Source organism: Osmerus mordax, chromosome 15, assembly GCF_038355195.1.
Source record: "Osmerus mordax isolate fOsmMor3 chromosome 15, fOsmMor3.pri, whole genome shotgun sequence".
In the NCBI taxonomy this organism is placed as follows: Eukaryota; Metazoa; Chordata; class Actinopteri; order Osmeriformes; family Osmeridae; genus Osmerus; species Osmerus mordax.
In genome coordinates this window covers 6551394-6570384 of record NC_090064.1, presented here as the reverse complement: position 1 = coordinate 6570384, position 18991 = coordinate 6551394, and the positions used below count along the sequence as shown (strand labels likewise).

At 50.8% G+C, this 18991-nt stretch overlaps 1 protein-coding gene across 1 annotated transcript in view; it reads right to left on the bottom strand.

Annotated features, from left to right (window-relative positions):
* The window catches only part of LOC136957385 (contactin-associated protein-like 2), a 78824-nt gene that overhangs the window by 25629 nt on the left and 34204 nt on the right, over positions 1-18991 (bottom strand). The window contains 2 exon segments of the mRNA XM_067251273.1: positions 886-1013; positions 2738-2894. Of these exon segments, the coding sequence (XP_067107374.1) occupies positions 886-1013; positions 2738-2894 (285 nt within the window).

The following is an 18991-nucleotide window of genomic DNA, read 5'->3' as shown; positions in this document are numbered from 1 at the left end:
CTGCCTCCCACTCTCCCTCCCCCCTCCCCCTGCCTCCCACTCTCCCTCCCCCCTCCCCCCTCCCACTCTCCCTCCCCCCTCCCCCCTCCCACTCTCCCTCCCCCCTCCCACTCTCCCTCCCCCCTCCCTCCCCCCCTCCCACTCTCCCTCCACCTTCCCCCCCTCCCACTCTCCCTCCCCCCTCCCACTCTCCCTCCACCCTCCCCCCTCCCACTCTCCCTCCCCTATCCCACTCTCCCTCCCCCCTCCCACTCTCCCTCCCCTCTCCCACTCTCCCTCCACCCTCCCTCCCCCCTCCCACTCTCCCTCCCCCCTCCCACTCTCCCTCCCCCCTCCCACTCTCCCTCCCACTCTCCCTCCCCCCTCCCACTCTCCCTCCCCCCCTCTCCTTCCTCCTCCCCCGCGGTGTCAGTCAGACTTCCTGCTGTCTCCTACCTTCCAGAGTAACGCTCTCGCTGGGTCTTAATAAACCTGAGTGCGTACACAGACCTGTTCAATCAAGGTAGAAGGGTGTAGCAGGGATGAGGAGTATAATTTTGGACTTCAGCACTAGACACTAATCGTCATTGAGGACTGCTAACAAAGTCAGACTGTGATTGCCTCTCCAGGATCTGTCTCAGATTTCAGGAAGGGAGTCTGACTTGGTGACAGCAACTCTACAGCCCTCTGATTGACTGTGCCGATAGATCGCTGCATCTTTACAGCCCTCTAATTTGCTGGGCCGAGAGATCGCTGCATCTCTACAGTCCCTCTGATTGGCTGGGCTGATAGATCGCTGCATCTTTACTGTCCCTCTGATTGGCTGGGCTGATAGATCGCTGCATCTCTACAGCCGGCTGATTGGCTGGACTGAGAGATCGCAGTATTAGGAGGAGGTCCGCTCACCGTCTCCCTGGCAACGCAGCGGGCCGACTGTCAGCTTGGCCTCGGAGCCTGGGCGGTTTGTGTCTCCCACGGCAACCTGACTGACAGGGAGGTGGTCCTTGTACACCAGGAGCCCGGAATCTTCCCTCCTGCAGGGAGAGAAGAGAGAGAAAAATAGTTAAGTAGAGGAGAGGAGAGAGTGAATAAGAGAGGGAGGAAGAGGAGAGGAGAGAGAGGATAAAAGAGTTAAGTAGAGGAGAGGAGAGAGTGAATAAGAGAGGGAGGAAGAGGAGAGGAGAGAGGATAAGAGAGTTAAGTAGAGGAGAGGAGAGAGTGAATAAGAGAGGGAGGAAGTGGAGAGGAGAGAGGATAAGAGAGTTAAGTAGAGGAGAGGAGAGAGTGAATAAGAGAGGGAGGAAGAGGAGAGGAGAGAGAGGATAAGAGAGTTAAGTAAAGGAGAGGAGAGAGTGAATAAGAGAGGGAGGAAGAGGAGAGGAGAGAGAGGATAAGAGAGTTAAGAAGAGGAGAGAGTGAATAAGAGAGGGAGGAAGAGGAGAGAGAGGATAAGAGAGTTAAGTAGAGGAGAGGAGAGAGTGAATAAGAGAGGGAGGAAGAGGAGAGGAGAGAGAGGATAAGAGTTAAGTAGAGGAGAGGAGAGAGAGAAGATGAGTTACGTAGATGAGAGGAGAGAGAGAAGATGAGTTAGGTAGAGGAGAGGAGAGAGAGACAGAGGGTGAAAAGGAGAGAGAAGGAGAGGGTTGGGTAGAGAAGAGAGAATAGAGAGAAGGAGAGGGCGAGGAAGAGAAGAGAAACGTAGGCTGCCCACATGAATAGATAGTTTCAGGCCAGGATGAAAGTTAGTCTTTAAATAACTTCCTCTACTCTGGATAATTCAACCATCTGCTCACTTAGGAGATATTTCTATGTAGACGTGAACAAAGGGGGCAGACCAGGGCACACACACACACACACACACACACACACACACACATGCAAACACACCAGACGTGTCAACATGAGATGACACATGTTGGATTGTTGCTTAGATGTTCCATATCAGATCCTGTCTCTGCCAAATACTGTTTGTTTTAATAATCTAGTTTGTTTGTCAAATTTGGCACAGTTGACACAATTGGATCACTCTTTATTACAACAGTGTGTGTGTGTGTGTGTGTGTAAACCATGGGTAATGAGTGGAAATAGTTGTATGGGATATTTCTCAAATGCTCATTCAACCGCAGAAAATGTATTAATATACACAGTGTTAATGAAGCAATAATGAAGAGAGAGAGAGAGAGAGAACCACAGTGAGAGAGGGGGAAAGAAAGTGAGGGAGAAAAAAAAGAGAGAAGAAGAGAGACATAAAGAAAGAGAGAATTTGATATTTTAATGAGAACATACATCAAGTGGTTGAAAGAGCTTTGACACAAAACTTCATATTCTCTCTAGGGGAAGAACAGAGAGGAGGTGAGGGTAGAGGAGAGGAGAGGGGAGGGGAAGAGATGAGGAGAAGAGAGAGGAGAGGAAAGGGGAGGGGAGGAGAGGAGGAGAAGAGAGAGGAGAGGAGGAGGAGACAGGAGAGAAGGGGAGAGGAAATAGAGGAGAGCAGGGAGGAGGAGAGAGGAGAGAAAGGGAGAGGAGGAAGGCAAACGAGAGAAGAGCAGGGAGGAGGAAAGAGGAGAAGAGATAGAAAAGAGGGGTAGGATCCCTGACACCGTTTACAGTCCTAACTCATAGTCTCATCTATAGGCCACATGTCAGGACTGAGATATAAGTCTGCAGCCAAACAGCCCTCTGGGCCACAATAAAAATAAAAAAACTCATTAAACAAGACAGTCCACACACACACACACACACTCTTTCTGGGACTCACCACTGCTTGTGGTCTGCGTCACAGTTGCAGTCATACTTGGGGTCGGTGCAGTTCTTGTCGATGCCACAGGAACACTTCTGTATACCTGGTCCAGATCCCCCCCAGTAGAAGTGCTTCTCACTACCACGGCCCACCCACCATGTGTACGGAGTCCCTTCTGCAGAGAGAGAGACACACACACACACACATGTACACACATTCACGGTTATGTAACGTACTGTGTGTCGTGTGTGTTTGTGCCGAGACAGAGAGGGATATTCTGGACAAAGCACATAAAACAACACATTTCAAACAGCCAGTGGCCATTCAGCAGTCTGGCATCCTCTCAGTCTTTTGTTACTGGGACGTGTGTGTTTGTGTGTGTGTGTGTGTGAGAGAGAGAGAGAGAGAGAGAGAGAGAGAGAGAGGAGAGAGAGAGAGAGAGAGAGAGATCAATAACCTGTAGGGACAGTAGTGTGTCGTCCTTACAGATGGAAATAACATCCTCTGTCTGTACAGACAAGACACACTCAACAGGATTAACATGGCCCACCAAGGAGAATACTGGGACTGATGCTGGTGCCACATCAGGCTTATGTAGGCTTGGACACTCGCTCTCTCTCTCACACACACACACACACACACGCACACACGCACACACACATGCATGCATCCAGACGCTCGGGAACACTCTCACACACTCCCACACTCACACACACGCACGATGGACACCCAGACAACATGTCCACCATCTCAGCAGAATGAGGAGAGGAAGAGAGGGAGAATGAATACAAAGTTAGAGAGAGGAGGAGGGCAGGGGGTGATGAGGGAGGTTGGGAGAGGAGGAAGGTGAAGAGAAGAGGGGAGGAGGGAGGTAGAGAGGAGGGGAGCTGGTCTCTGGTGAATGTGTGAAGGAGAGCTGCCAAAACTAACGATAGAGAAAGAGAGAGAGAGAAAGAGAGAGAGAGAGAGAAAGAAAGATGAAGAGAGGGAAGAAAGAAAGGACAGAATGGATGGATGAAGATGTGAGGGAGCAGAGAAGGCTTTGGCAGACTGTTCACACCAGGGGCTGCAGAGGTAGCAGCAGTTGAAGTGTGTGTGTGTGTGTGTGTGCGCGCGTGTGTGTGTGTGGGTGTGTACGTGCACCCGTGCATGAGTTCTTCAGTTCTTCATGAGGGAGAGAGACAGAAGACAATCAACAAGGCCTTACTCCTGCATTACCAGACATTACTACTTGACTGGAGCTTATCTCCTTGTTAATCATAATTGCACAAACACACACACGCACACACAGTTTTATCTACATCTTCATCTGGCCTGTCTCTAAGCATCCACTTCTCTCTACAGAGCAAAGGGAGGATTCCCAGAGAGAGAGAGAAAGATCGAGAGCTCTTGCAGAGAGAGACAATGGGGACGAGAGACAAGGGAAAGAGATGAAGGAGAGAATTGAGAGAGTATAGGGGAGAGCGAGGAAGAGCGAGATAGAGAGGGAGAGAGAGAGGTACTGTTCATGCTTTGTCGTGAGACGTTCACACTTTCTAACCACCCTCTCACCATTTTGGGGGTTTCAAAAACACGTGGATAAAACATTAACTCCCCCACACACACTCAAATCACAAACCTCCACCTCAAATGAAGTTACATGGAGAGAGGGGAGAGAGAGAGAGAGAGAGAGGCAGAGGGAGAGGGAGAGGGAGAGGGAGAGAGAGAGTTATCAAACCAATTAAAACAAATAAAAAAATCACCAACACATATCTGGCTTCAATTAAACAAAATTACCATCAAATGTTGACAGCGATTTATATATATGCAGCCTACACTCCCCTCAGGAATCACGATATTTTAATGAAAACTTTTTGGACAATCTCCAAGTAGAGATCAACCACTACCAGGCCCAGGGTAATATCTTACTGATCGGAGACCTGAATGCCAGAACAGGATGTGAGCCTGACATGGTTGATGCTGCTTGCAAGAATCACATCTTTAGACAACCCTCACTGTACCATACCTACACGATCTCCCAGAGAAACAACCCCGATCGTATTGGAAACAAAATGGGCAAAGAATTAGTGCATCTCTGTCGCTCCCTAGGCCTGTACATGCTCAATGGTAGGACCAGAGGGGACTCTTAAAATAATAAAAAAGAAATCTGTCTAATAAAAAACACCATCATCCTCAAAACACAGACCTGCGTCAGAATTATGCCGAAACCCTGAGAGAATACAAACAAACTCTAAAGCAAAAAAAAGAAAACATTACTGTCAAAAGCTAAAAGAAATTGAAGACTCAATTGACCAAAATCTATTCTGGAAAAAATGGAAGAACTTAAACAAAAATGAAAACAAACACTTAACCATTCAAAATGGTCACATTTGGAAAACACATTTTGAAAACCTGTATAAAGAAATGCCACTTAACAGTCTAAACTCTAACCAGAAACAGATACAAGATAAATTACGAATACTTGAAACAACCATCAAGAACAATCAGGACCCACTTGATTACCAAATTACAATAACATATCTAGAACACTGCCAACGGTACAGAAATACCAGACAGCATTTCTTTGATAAATTTGAATCCCTTGTACCATCGTTCACCACACTGTCTGATGATGAAAAGCTAAAAGTGCTCTTAAGGGAGGGACACAGAGCCCCCCTATCTGGACGATTTCTAAAAGAGTGCCATGAAATCAGGGAAAACCTGAATGTAATGTGACCAGCCTTGCAATTCTATTTGCAATATGTGTTGTCCATCTCAATGTAGCTATTTACTTAGGTTGTTTTTGTTTTGATTTGTTGTTTTCTGTTCTTGACACTTTGTTGTTACCACATGTTCCGGACAATACAGACTGTCGTTCCTTATGTTGTTTTTGAATGGTGTTGTTGATGTATGGTTGTCTGTTGTTGTGCGTCTTGCTTTGGCAATACGGTTGAAATGACTGTCATGCTAATAAAGCTAAATTGAATTGAGAGAGAGAGAGAGACAGAGAGAGAGAGAGAGAGAGAGAGAGAGAGAGAGAGAGAGAGAGAGAGGAGGCGGAAGAGAGAGAGAGAGAGAGAGAGAGAGAGAGAGAGAGAGAAACAGAAGGAACAATGGAGACAGAGAGACAGGGAGAGAAACGTCAGCTGACATTCCGTCATTAGAGATGAGAGCCTGCGGAGAACCTTCATCTCCCTGTCATCTCAACCACAGACCGGCAATTACATCCAAAATGGCTTCCTGTGAGTTCTCCCCCCCAGTCGTCGGAGTGATCATAGCCTCTCAGTCTCTCAAGCAGACACGTGGATCTCCCAGGACCCGCGGTGGACAGAAAGCTCCATTTTGGCTCATGAAAGTGAGTTGGGGGCCCCTGTCACTCAAACTGAGCATCCCTGAGTCAACGCCTGTCAAGCCTGTTTATGGGTTTCAACCACCGTAGCATAAAAGATCTCAGACACACACATACACACACACACAGGGGACTAATCACACTCTTACGAATGCACACACACACACACACACACACACACATACAGATGCCCCCAAACACATACACACACGCAGAGAACAAATCGAGGACTCTTCATTATCCTGCTTTCATCCTGGTGTCTTCACAGCCTCTGAAGGCTGTGGCCAATATCGACCTTCTCTTCCTCCCTGTTAACTAGACCATCTATTACTGTAAAAACACAGGGGGAGAGAGAGGACACACGGAGGGAGAGAGACAAACAAAGAGGGAGAAAAGATGGCGGGAGAGAGAGAGAGAGATAGAGATGGAGAGAATGGGAGAGAAGGTAGCGCTAGGGAGGGAGAAATAGAGAGGAAGATAATAAAGGAGAAAGTGAGGGAGAGAAAAGGATAGAGAAAAGGAGGGATAGAGAGTGGGTAGGAGATACATGTCTGTCTGTGTGTGTTTGCATGTGAGAGGGGGAGAGAGAGAGAGAGAGAGAGAGAGAGAGAGAGAGAGAGAGAGAGAGAGAGAGAGAGAGAGAGAGAGAGAGAGAAAGAAAAAAGACAGACTGTTTTCGGGAGAATGTGTTCTGACATGTCAACAATTCAAACCACAGGGTCCCTAACTCTCCCCTCACACTTCTCTAATGGATTCTTCCAGCCTAATCTCTTACTGTCTCTCTCTCTCTCTCACACACACACACGCACACACACACGCTCACACACCTGCATGCACACACACACACACACACACACACACACTGACGTGACACGCTTAACAAAGAGCATCATAGATCAATAGTCTCCTGTCAGCGTGGTGTTTTTATTTGTTATTCTGAGTCTCAGTGTTTGTCTCTCTCACTTTGCAGGAACCAGGGGGCTGAGGGCAGTTAAGACGTTTCTCTCTCAGGGAGTGTTACCACATCATGCCACTTTAAACGTCCAGTCATATCTTGACCTCTGACCCTCACTTTGTCCTTCCAGGGCATGATCTACAACAGAGAGCAAGCCGACTGCAACACACACATCTGACAGAGTATGTGTGTGCCTGTCTGTCTATCTGTAGGTCTGCCTGTAGGTCTGCCTGTAGGTCTGCCTGTCTGCCTGTCTCTCTCTCTGTCTCTGTCTCTCTCTCGCTCTCTCTCTATCTCTCCCTTCTCTCTCTCTCTCTCTCTCTCTCTCTCTCTCTCTCTCTCTCTCTCTCTCTCCTCTCTCTCTCTCTCTCTCTCTCTCTCTCTGTGTGTGAGTGTCCATCCATCTCCCCATTAGCGGTGTGTCCTGATCCTCTCCTGGTGTGTAATCTCTCTATGTTCTCATTAGCAGGGCTATAATCTGTCGTCTAATCCACTCTAATCTCTTCTAATCCCTCCATAGTATTCTGGCAGCTCTCTCCTGAAGGATAGACCCCGTGTGTTCGCCAGACTACACCTATCCAGGAGCCCCCCAGATGTTCCACGAAGCTGCAGGAAGCTCCCTCCTTCTCATCTCTCTGACCTTCCATCCTGATGAAACGAGCAACACACACACACACACACACACACACATGCATGAACACATTCACACGCAAACACACGCACACGCAGAGGCACCCTCCTCACGCATGCTAACGCACACACGAGCGCGCGCGCCGACACCTCACACCGCCCACGCACACGCTGACACACACACGTGCACACACAGCCTTTCTCGCGCATGCTAACACACTAACGCACACACTCACACACTTTTCTGTAATACACTCCCAGGCTGAAAAGTGGAGTTCAGAGCTAGTTTATCTGTTAACCTCCTCCTGGGTCATCACAGAGTGTCTTCAAGCAAGACATGTTAATGAATATCCTGATAGAATAGAACAGTGTAACATAATTTGCAGAAATCCCAGCTTCCCTTGCTCTCAATTGGCTTGACTTTGTGATAAAGCATACAATAACTGACCTACTTGGTATTGACTAACCTCTCTCTCTTTCTCTCCATCTTATCTCTCTCTTTTTTGTCACAGCCGAACACCCCCACTCGCAACCCACCCTCCCCCACATTCAATACATTGATATAGCCCTCATAAATGACTAAAGAGAGGGCGGTAGGCTATAAACATCCACAATCATCATTACTGGAGGGGAACTGTAATCAGTGTGTGTGTGTGCGCGGCGCGCGTGTGAGAGAGAGAGCGAAAAGACCATCAGTTGTGTTTAGAGCTGCGTGCGTCCGGGTCAAGGCAGACGGACAGATGTGTCATGAGGAAATGGCTGCTGTTCACGCGCTCGTTTTTCACAGCCGCTTTTCCCCCCCGCTCTCTCCCTCTTTCCCTCTTCTCATCAGCCCTGCCATGGAGGGACGCGGTCAACACTCGCCATCGTTGAGGAGGATGGATGAGGACAAACAATGTTATGGGGGGGGGGTCATTAAATGAACATAGGTGAGAGGGAAGAGAGACAGGAGAGGTCATGACAGCTAGATGAAGGCAGTGAAAGAGAGGAGGTGAGGCCTGGATGAATGGGAAAGGGAAGGTCAGAGCGTGAAAGGAGGGATAAAAACAGAGGGAGGAAGCGAGTGATAGAAGAGCAAAAAACAAAACAAAACCCACACAGCACACACGCAAACACTCACACACAGACACCACCGCCCCCACACACCACCTCGCAAACCCTCCTATCCTCGCACAAACATTCGTACACATCTCTATTCACAGTTGAGTTCCTCAAGTTCCCTTCATTTTCTCTGACATTGTTGTCAGACACAGACGGGATCTCAAACGGACTTTCCTTCAGCTTAATGCCATGGCAACCATTACCACATTAGACTTGAACATGGTTGAGGAACTCTGTTTCTGCTCTAATCTCTCTTTCTTCTCATACTCCTGCTGTGCGGCCTTCAAAAGAACCGTCATGCAGCTTCCAATCACGCTCATTATTTCTACACGGGTCACCGGCGGGGAACAGAAATGCAACCCATTCACAGAAGTTGAGCTGCATGCTATGGCATGAGATAGAGGAATGAGAGAAGGGGGGGGGAGGAGAGAGGGTCAGAGAGAGAGAGAGAGAGAGAGAGAGAGAGAGAGGAGAGACGAGAAGAGAGAGAGAGAGAGAGAGAGAGAGAGAAAGAAAGAAAGACAGAAAGAAACAAAAGGTGCTGGTGTTCAGAGGCCTTTCAGAAGTCCAACTATGTGCTGTACTTGACTGAGGTTATTAAAGGAAAGGTTGAGTGGATGTAGAGCATGGTGTTAGCTAAGGGTAGAAATGGGTTATTAGCTATGTGTTAGTGGAGTGGATGATGAGTGTTCGCCAGGTGTACTGTAGGAGTGTGGTTTTTAGGTAAGTGCAGGAGACTTGTTATTAGCCAAGTGTAGGAGTCTGGTGTAGATCTCCCTCTCTCTCTCTCTCTCTCTCTCTCTCTCTCTCTCTCTCTCTCTCTCTCTCTCTCTCTCCTCTCTCTCTCTCTCTCTCTCTCTCTCTCTCTCTCTCATCTTGCCTGTCAGTCTATCTGAGGTGAACCCAGTGACCTCCACGGCTCAAACAGAGATGCTGGCTGAACACACACAAACCGACAGCTCTCCGCTCTCCCTGATTCCACTCTATCTCTCTCTGCCGCTGCCTCTCTCCCCTGCAGTCTCCATCACAGTGTGAGTTATTGATTTCTGCACAAGCCGACTGCGCCAGTGCCCTCGCTCTGCCTCCTCCTCTCTCTCCTGTCTTTGTTTCTCCTTCTCTCTCTGGCTCTCTCTCTCTCTCTCTCTCTCTCTCTCTCTCTCCTCTCTCTCTCTCTGGCTCTCTCTCTCTCTCTCTCTCTCTCTCTCTCTCTCTCTATCTCCACCTCGATCTTTGGGAGCTGTAATGTTAGGCTAAAAGTTCAGTCCACTGTTTGTCCTCCCCCACTGGGGGGATACAGCTTGTGGCTGGAACCCCACTGTGTAGAAAAACACACTGGCCTGCCTTGTAGAAACACACTGTTCCGGTTTAGAAGCACACTGTTCTCTTGTAGAAACACACTGCCCTGGTGTAGAAACACACTGTCCTGGTGTAGAAACACACTGTCCTGGTGTGGAAACACACTGTCCTGGTGTAGAAACACACTGTCCTGGTGTAGAAACACACTGTCCTGGTGTGGAAACACACTGTCCTTGTGTAGAAACACACTGTCCTGGTGTAGAAACACACTGTCCTGGTGTAGAAACACCCTGTCCTGGTGTGGAAACACCCTGTCCTGGTGTGGAAACACACTGTCCTGGTGTAGAAACGCACTGTCCTGGTGTGGAAACACACTGTCCTGGTGTGGAAACACACTGTCCTGGTGTAGAAACACACTGTCCTGGTGTAGAAACACCCTGTCCTGGTGTGGAAATACACTGTCCTGGTGTGGAAAACACACTGTCCTGGGGTAGAAACACACTGTCCTGGGGTAGAAACAGAGTCCTACCAGTCACAACCTTACAGCACTGCAGCCCCCCCTCCTCTGCTCCAAGCACTGCCTTCTCAAAACTAGTTCTGGAGAGACAGTACTATAAAGGCAGGTAAACAGGCCTTGTCTCCAGATTATGGGAGCTCTTTAATGAGATGTAATGATTTGGAACCGGTTCTCACTATGTGGCTTTAATGGAGGCTGTAATTGTGTGACTACTTGGGGAACGCTGCCCCTGGTTAAAATGGCCTCCTACACTGTCAGAGGCGGAGCACACACACACACACACACACACACACACACACACATATACAGAAACCAACAAACAACAACATACTCACACACAGGTGTGTAAGTGTGTGTGTGTAGTGTGAGCGTGTGTGTGGTGTGTGTGAGAGTATGTGGTGCATGAGAGTGTGTGCGTGAGAGTGTTGTGGCATGACCATGTGGGTGGTGTGTGAGAGTGTGTGTGTGTGTGGTGTGTGAGTGTGTGTGTGTGTGTGGTGTGTGAGTGTGTGTGTGTGTGTGTGTGTGTGGTGTGTGTGAGAGTATGCTGTGTGAGAGTGCGTGTGTGTGTGTGGCGGCCTCTGGTTGGGTTTAGGAGGCTAAACAGCTAGTTAACCTCAGTTGTCTTATCAGGCCTGCTAACTAATGCAGCTTCCCTTTTGGGGCTGGTACTGTGAAGGAAATTAGATAGCTCTACTGCCCTTAATGTGTCAGACCTACCCTGGGTACAACCACACACACACATATGTATACTCTCTCACTCGTTCACTTGCTCGCACACAAGCTCTCGCACACATACACGCACTTGTGTACGCACGCACCACAGCAAAAACACCAAGCATTTCACTGAAGTTGTTTAACTTGGTCTTTGATGCTGTTGCATTGTAGAATGAATGCCCCACTCACAGTACATACCACTCTGAAATCGTTTCAGCATCTAAAAGACGGGTGTGTGTGTGTGTTTGCGTGTGCTGCAGCAGTCACGTCTACCAGCTGTCAACACCTCATTTCCCACAGCATGCCAGGGGGGCGTTATCATGGCAACCAAAACCGATGTCAATCAAATGCCATTGTGTGGCAGAACAAACAAAGTCAGACGTGCATGCAAGAGAACACACACACACATACTCTCTCTCATACTCACACACACACAACCATGCATACTTTTCTCTCATTTTCCTTACACACACACATACACACACAGACATACACACACAGAGAGGTATGTCCGCCCACACCTGTCAGTTGTGTGTACCCCTGTATGTTAGAGGATCCTGCTCTACACACAGCCTTACATTAGAACCATTACTGGGCCAACTGTCCAATAAGTCTGTTTCGGCGTCACGGTTTTCATCTGTCACCCCCTGGTCTGTTTCAAGCTGATGAATGGTGAATGGTAATACAGTACTTACAGTACTGGGCATGTGTAACACACAGCTTACATGCATGTACCACATCCAGTTTATATGAAAGTGTTGCATACAGTACAGTTTACATGCATGGGCAACATACAACACGTGGTTTTACAGGTATGTATAACATGCAATACATCTTAGTTGCACGGGTAACACACAACCTAACATAACCCAATGCAGTCGATATATTTGTTTTCGCAGACAGTAGCGCTTGAGTGCAAGTGTAAAGTCCAGTCGATCTTCCGCGCAGGAGCGACAGAGAGTTCCCGTGGATACAGTATGCAGCCTAAACCTGACCGCAGCGTTCATGCACGCAGCTGACGTGGGCGTGGACGTGCGGCCGCACACTCTCGCACTAGCGTGCGGTTTCGGAGTGGCGAGGTGAGAAGGAGTACGGGGGGGATGGAGGAGACCGGAGGGCTGCAGTGTCTCCATCCATCAGGCTGTGCCGACCCCACACACACACACCCCCACCCCCCCACACACACACACACACACACACACCCACACACACACACACACACACACACCCCCACACACACACACACACACACACACCCACACACACACACACACACACACACACACCCCCACACACACACACACACACACCCACACACACACACACACACACACACACACACACCCACTCGTATCTCCCGCTGCTCCCAGCCTGGCTTGGAAGAATAATGACTCCTAACCCAGCCCTCTCCTAGCAGGGTGATGGAGGTGGTGATGAGGTGACACCCTCCTGACAAGGAGGGAATGTCGCCCGAGAGGATGTCTTTCGTCACAAACACTTTCACGCACATGCACGCACGCAGCCGCGTTCGCTCATGCGTGCGTACACACATAGCGACGCACACACAGACCAGCAGGCAACGCACGCACGCACGCACACACACACACACACACACGCTCCTTCCCTAAAGCGATATAACTGAAATCCTGAATTTACCATAAAATTGGTTTATTCTTGAGAGATTGGACGATGGTAACCGGGGGTGATAATTCCCATGGTGACTGACTGTGGTGACCTTCATGGCTTTTGTCAGGAAATTGAATCTCACTAGGAGAGAGAGGGAGAGAGAAGGAGGGAGACAAAGAGAGAGGGGGAGGGAGAGAGAGAGGCAGGGAGAGTAGGAAACAGAGAGAGGGAGCAGGGGTTAGAAGGAGGGAGCGAGACAGACAGACAGACAGACAGACACTAAGTCACCGCCTTCCTTCCTCTCCCCTGGCAGCAAACAGAATAAATCTCCCTTCGCCCCAGAACATATTCCTCTCACTGCAGAACAACATGAAGTCTCCTGACCTGGCCTCTGCTTCATCAGACGCACACGGCCTGCTGCTGTTCCTCTCCATTTCCAACTGCATTTTAAGCATTTGCCCCCGCAAACGTCAAACCCGCCATCTTGTGTCTCTTAATTCTCCTCCAATCTCCTCTTCTAGTTACCTCACTGTTCCTCTGTCTCTTAAAGTCACCTGTCGTTTATTCTGTACCCGTCCTTTCATCCATATCTCTGTTCTTCCTTTCTTTCTGTCTTCCGAGAAGGAAGGAAGCAAGGAAAAAAAGAAAGGATGGAAGGAACCATCCATTTTTCCTTCCTTCCTTCCTTCCTTCCTTCCTTCCTTCCTTCCTTCCTTCCTTCCTTCCTTCCTTCCTCCTTCCTTCCTTCCGTCCTTCCTTCCTTCCTTCCTTCCTTCCTTCCTTCCTTCCTTCTATCTATCTATCTATCTATCTTCCTTCTTTATTCACTCCCCACCTATGTGGCAGTTCTAACCCTCCATTACATCCCTGACCAGTACTCTTCTCTTCCTCCCTCCTCATTTCTCTATCTCCCTCTGCAGAAGCCAACGCAGCAAACTTCTAGAGCGCCTAATCTGCCCAGAGCTCCTGACGACATGAAACACAACCCCTGTCCCCTCTCTCTCTCTCTCTCTCTCTCTCTCTCTCTCTCTCTCTCCCTCTCCCTCTCTTTCTCTTCCTCCCCCAGTCTTTCCTGTCCGCTCTCTCTCTCCTCCAACCTCTCCTGACAGCATGAAACATGACCCCCTTACTCTGGCCGGCATTCCTTCCTCAATGCCATTACATCACACACACACACACACACACACACACCCACACGCGCGGTTCTGCAAAGCCTGTGTTTTCGACTCCCCTGCAGCCAGTGCTAGATGTGCTGCAGGAGGGAGGAAAGAGGCATGGCGGTTGGTGGGGGTGGGCTTATTGAGATGAAGTGTGCAGCCTTGAGGGTGACAGCGTGGGCATGATGGCCTGCTTCACCAGCCTCTCCTCTCCCTGGAGCTCCACAGAGGCTGGCCCGCCAGCGCCGCCCGCATCACGGGGGATGATGGGCGGGGGAGGGTGGGGGAGCTGTATTTCAATCCTCCTCCATCTGCTAGTCATCAGGGGGCTCCGAGGAGAAGGGCTCAACTCCACAACACCTCCGCTACATGCAGCCTGGTGCCCCCGGTGGGGTCTATCTCCCGTCTGATTTCCCCCCTCTGTGGTTGGCTGGTCAGGTGGTACACCGGTCTAGCGGGCGGGCGTGTGCAGTGTCGGGGCGTCTCCCTGTCAGGGAGGGATCACCAGGACAGGAGACTGCCCCTAAAGACTCGGGAACGCTGGGATTGAGGATTGGGAGTAATTACTGAGAGGCTGAAGGTATGACAGGAAACAGGGAGTGTTTCAGCAGAGCTGCAGACTGTGTGTTGTGTGTGTGCGTGTGCGTGTGTGTGTGGACAGGCAGGCCCATACGCACGCGTACGTATAATAACAAGCTGAAGATCTAATGCATGTGCCAGAGAAGCAATGAAAGACACGCCACTACTCATTATGGGATGGTTCTCCCCCTCTCCCTCTTTAACTCGGGGTTCTAACAGCTCACAGCGACAAAGGGTGCTCGCTAGTTCGTGTCGAATGAATGCACAACAACACTCACCCATACATACACTCACTGGCTGGTCTGTGTGGCTAAGGCCGGCAGAGGCTGGGAAGGGGAGAGACTGGGGTTGGGTACGGACAAGGACCTGGGGGAGGTTAGGGAGAGGCTGTGAGGCTGGGAGAGGCTAGGGCAGGGGAGAGACTGGGGAGAGGCTGGGGATGGGAAAAGGCTGGGGCTGGGGGGAGGCTGGGGAGATGCCGGGTAGAGGCTGAGGCTGGGGATAAGTCTCTAGCTGCTGAAACTGCTGCAGGGTCAGACAGGATGAGGCCTGGATAAACGAGGGATGATTCGCACATTTACACTTCCTGGGGAGGTCTGCTGGGAGCCAGCGAGACACACACACACACACAGGCATGCAAACATACACCCACACACACAAGTATGCAAACACACACACCAACATAAGCACGCTTACACACACATCGCACAAGCATACACACACACACGCTATGCTTATTCAGTAAACAGTACACACACACAAACACACGCGCGCCGCACACTGATACAGTACCCACATAAACAGGCCTGCACATGTGCATATATATAGTAGTACACCCACACAAATACACACACATTTATACAGTACTTACACACACACACATAAAGGCACAAATACTGCATGGCAAAGCACACACACACACACACAAAAATGCAGACTTCATGCTGTGAGTCCAATCTGAGAGTAATCTGGATTTTGAATAATCCGTAGATGAGGCAGACAGAGCTGTCACTCACTCCCTCACACACACACAAACACACACACCTACACACACACACACACACACACTCATACACACACTCATACACACACACATCCTCACACACACACAGATGGATGGAGTGGTTGGGAAGTCGGAGAGAACGAGATGTGCTGCACCCTGCGGAGAACTGGCTCAGCGCGAGAGGAATTCTAACCTGTTCAGACCTCTCACACACACACGCACACACACAATCACAATTTTCCCCAGCGTCACATTCTCACATCTGAATTCACTGTAGAAATAGGTGCCAAACAAAACACTGAGAAAACACCACGGCACGCTTTGAATCCGAGTTAGTTCTCTGAATCGGGTGAGCATGTCTCACAGCGTTGAGAACATCATCCATGAAGGGTCAATGTTGCTCGTGGGTGACAGGTGCCAACGACAAAACAGTCCTGTCTCTTACAAAAGACAGGGCGACATTGCTACAGTATCATCCATCATCAGGATTTTCTCTTTTTCACAGAACGACAATTCAGAGGCGTTAACATATCCACGCTTCAGGGAATGGTAATTGACATTTGGCTATTAAATAACAAAAGGTTTATGGACCGATAATTGATATAGGCTCTAAAGCCAAAAAAAAAGTGTTTATGGAAAAGGTAATTGATGTGGTTTCATACTTTATGGACATTTAGGGATTAGGATAAGTATTAGTTGATGAATGCATTCCGTAGATGGTTGGACTCAAATAACCACATTTGAAAGCGCCATGAAGCGGGCCTTGGGAAAGTGAATTCACATGGTGGACTCTAAACCTCACTGCTAAAGGGATTTTGTCTTTGTGGATACGACTGGGAGCGGGCGTTCGTCGGAGCGGGGCTGAGAGCGCCGGGCTGTGTGGGACGCTGCTGGGGCCTGAGAGACCGGGGGCTGTGTGGGACGCTGCTGGGGCTGAGAGAGCAGGGCTGTGTGGGACGCTGCTGGGGCTGAGAGAGCTGGGCTGTGTGGGACGCTGCTGGGCTGAGAGAGCTGGGCTGTGTGGGACGCTGCTGGGGCTGAGAGAGCGGGGCTGTGTGGGACGCTGCTGGGGCTGAGAGAGCGGGGCTGTGTGGGACGCTGCTGGGGCTGAGAGAGCGGGGGCTGTGTGGGACGCTGCTGGGGCTGAGAGAGCGGGGCTGTGTGGGACGCTGCTGGGGCTGAGAGAGCGGGGCTGTGTGGGACGCTGCTGGGGCTGAGAGAACGGGCTGTGTGGGACGCTGCTGGGGGCTGAGAGAGCTGGGCTGTGTGGGACGCTGCTGGGGCTGAGAGAGCGGGGCTGTGTGGGACGCTGCTGGGGCTGAGAGAGCGGGGCTGTGTGGGACGCTGCTGGGGCTGAGAGAGCGGGGGCTTGTGTGGGACGCTGCTGGGGCTGAGAGAGCGGGGCTGTGTGGGACGCTGCTGGGGCTGAGAGAGCGGGGCTGTGTGGGACGCTGCTGGGGCTGAGAGCGCGGGGCTGTGTGGGACGCTGCTGGGGCTGAGAGAGCGGGGCTGTGTGGGGACGCTGCTGGGGCTGAGAGAACGGGGCTGTGTGGGACGCTGCTGGGGCTGAGAGAGCGGGGCTGTGTGGGACGCTGCTGGGGCTGAGAGAGCGGGGCTGTGTGGGACGCTGCTGGGGCTGAGAGAGCGGGGCTGTGTGGGACGCTGCTGGGGCTGAGAGAGCGGGGCTGTGTGGGACGCTGCTGGGGCTGAGAGAGCGGGGCTGTGTGGGACGCTGCTGGGGGCTGAGAGAGCGGGGCTTTCCTCCCTCCACATGGCAGTCAGGAGCACAACACTGGAGCGCAGTTCATCTGTCACCTCTGTGTTGGATGGGGATCCACAGCGCCGTTTGACTGAATCCCATTCAGCAGAGAGAGAGACGGGGGGAGGAGGGGGAGGGAGACAGAGAGATAGAGAAGGGGAAAGAGAGGAGGGCAAGAGAAGGAGAGGAGAGAGAAAGAGGATATCAACAGAGAGAGAGAGAGAGAGAGAAGAGAGAGAGAGAGAGAGAGAGAGAGAGACGAGAGAGAGAGAGAGAGAGAAGAGAGAGAGAGAGAGAGAGAGAGAAGAGAGAGAGAGGAGAGAAAGGAAAGAAAGAAAGAGAGAGGAGAGAGACAGAAAGATGGAGGAGGAGGGAGAGAGAAAGGGAGAGGAAAGAGATGGGTATTGAACTCCCCTTCTCCCAGGCCACTCACACGGTTGACAACTTGGAGAGAACACAACCTTAACCTTCAGCAGTGGATCTCTACCTGGGGGAGGTGGGCAGGAGCATGTGTGAGCGGGGGTGTCCTGTTGGCCTAGCTCATTCGCAACTTCCATCCGCCATTCACACACGTGTGCCCGGCGACACACACACACTTAGATCCATCTAAATGGTACAGTCTGTATGGAAGTTGAGAGAGAGAGAGAGAGAGAGAGAGAGAGAGAGAGAGAGAGAGAGAGAGAGAGAGAGAGAGAGAGAGAGGAGAGAGAGAGAGAGAGAGAGAGAGAGGAGAGAGAGGAGAGAGAGAGAGAGAGAGAGAGAGAGAGAGAGAGAGAGACGAGAGAGAGAGAGAGAGAGAGAAAGAGATTGTGTCATAACAGTCGGGCACACCTACATGGATGCTGGGTTGAGATCTTGGATTTTTGTTTGTGTGTATTTGTGTGTGCGAGTGTGTGTGTCGGACACTCAAAATTGCCTTTCACACTGCTACATAAATCACCTCACCTCTCCTCAGTGAGACCACCTAAAATACATAGGTCTCATACATAATCTCTCTCTCCTTTCTCTACACACACACACACACACACACACAAACACACACTTCCCTCCCTTCTCTACTCTTCCTTTGTCCACAATGTGTGCGTGCTATCGCGAGCGTGTGTGCGTGCGTGTTGTCAGTGACAAATGCTGCTCTCGACAGCTCTCGTCCCCCTGCCCTCGTGTGTGTGCGTGTTCACGTGCATGTGTGTGTGTGTTTGTGTGTGTGTGCTCTCGACAGCTCTTGTCCCCCTCTCCTCAGCGGCCTGCGTGATCTATCATGCTGCGGTTCACCGGTCCTCCACCCCTCCACTCACCCACTGCCTCAGCAGCCTCTCTCCTCCTCCCCCTCCCTCTCCCTCTGCTCCCCCTCCCTCCCTCGTTCTCCTCTCCTCCCTCCTCTCTCCTCTCCTCTCCCCCCTCCCCCTCCCTCTCCCTCTGCTCCCCCTCCCTCCCTCCCTCTCCTCTCCCTCCCTCCCTCCCTCCCTCCCTCCCTCCCTCCCTCCCTCCCTCCCTCCCTCCCTCCCTCCCTCCCTCCCTCCCTCCCTCCCTCCCTCCCTCCCTCCCTCCCTCCCTCCCTCCCTCCCTCTCTCCTCTCCCCCCTCCCTCTGCCCTCTTCCTTCTCT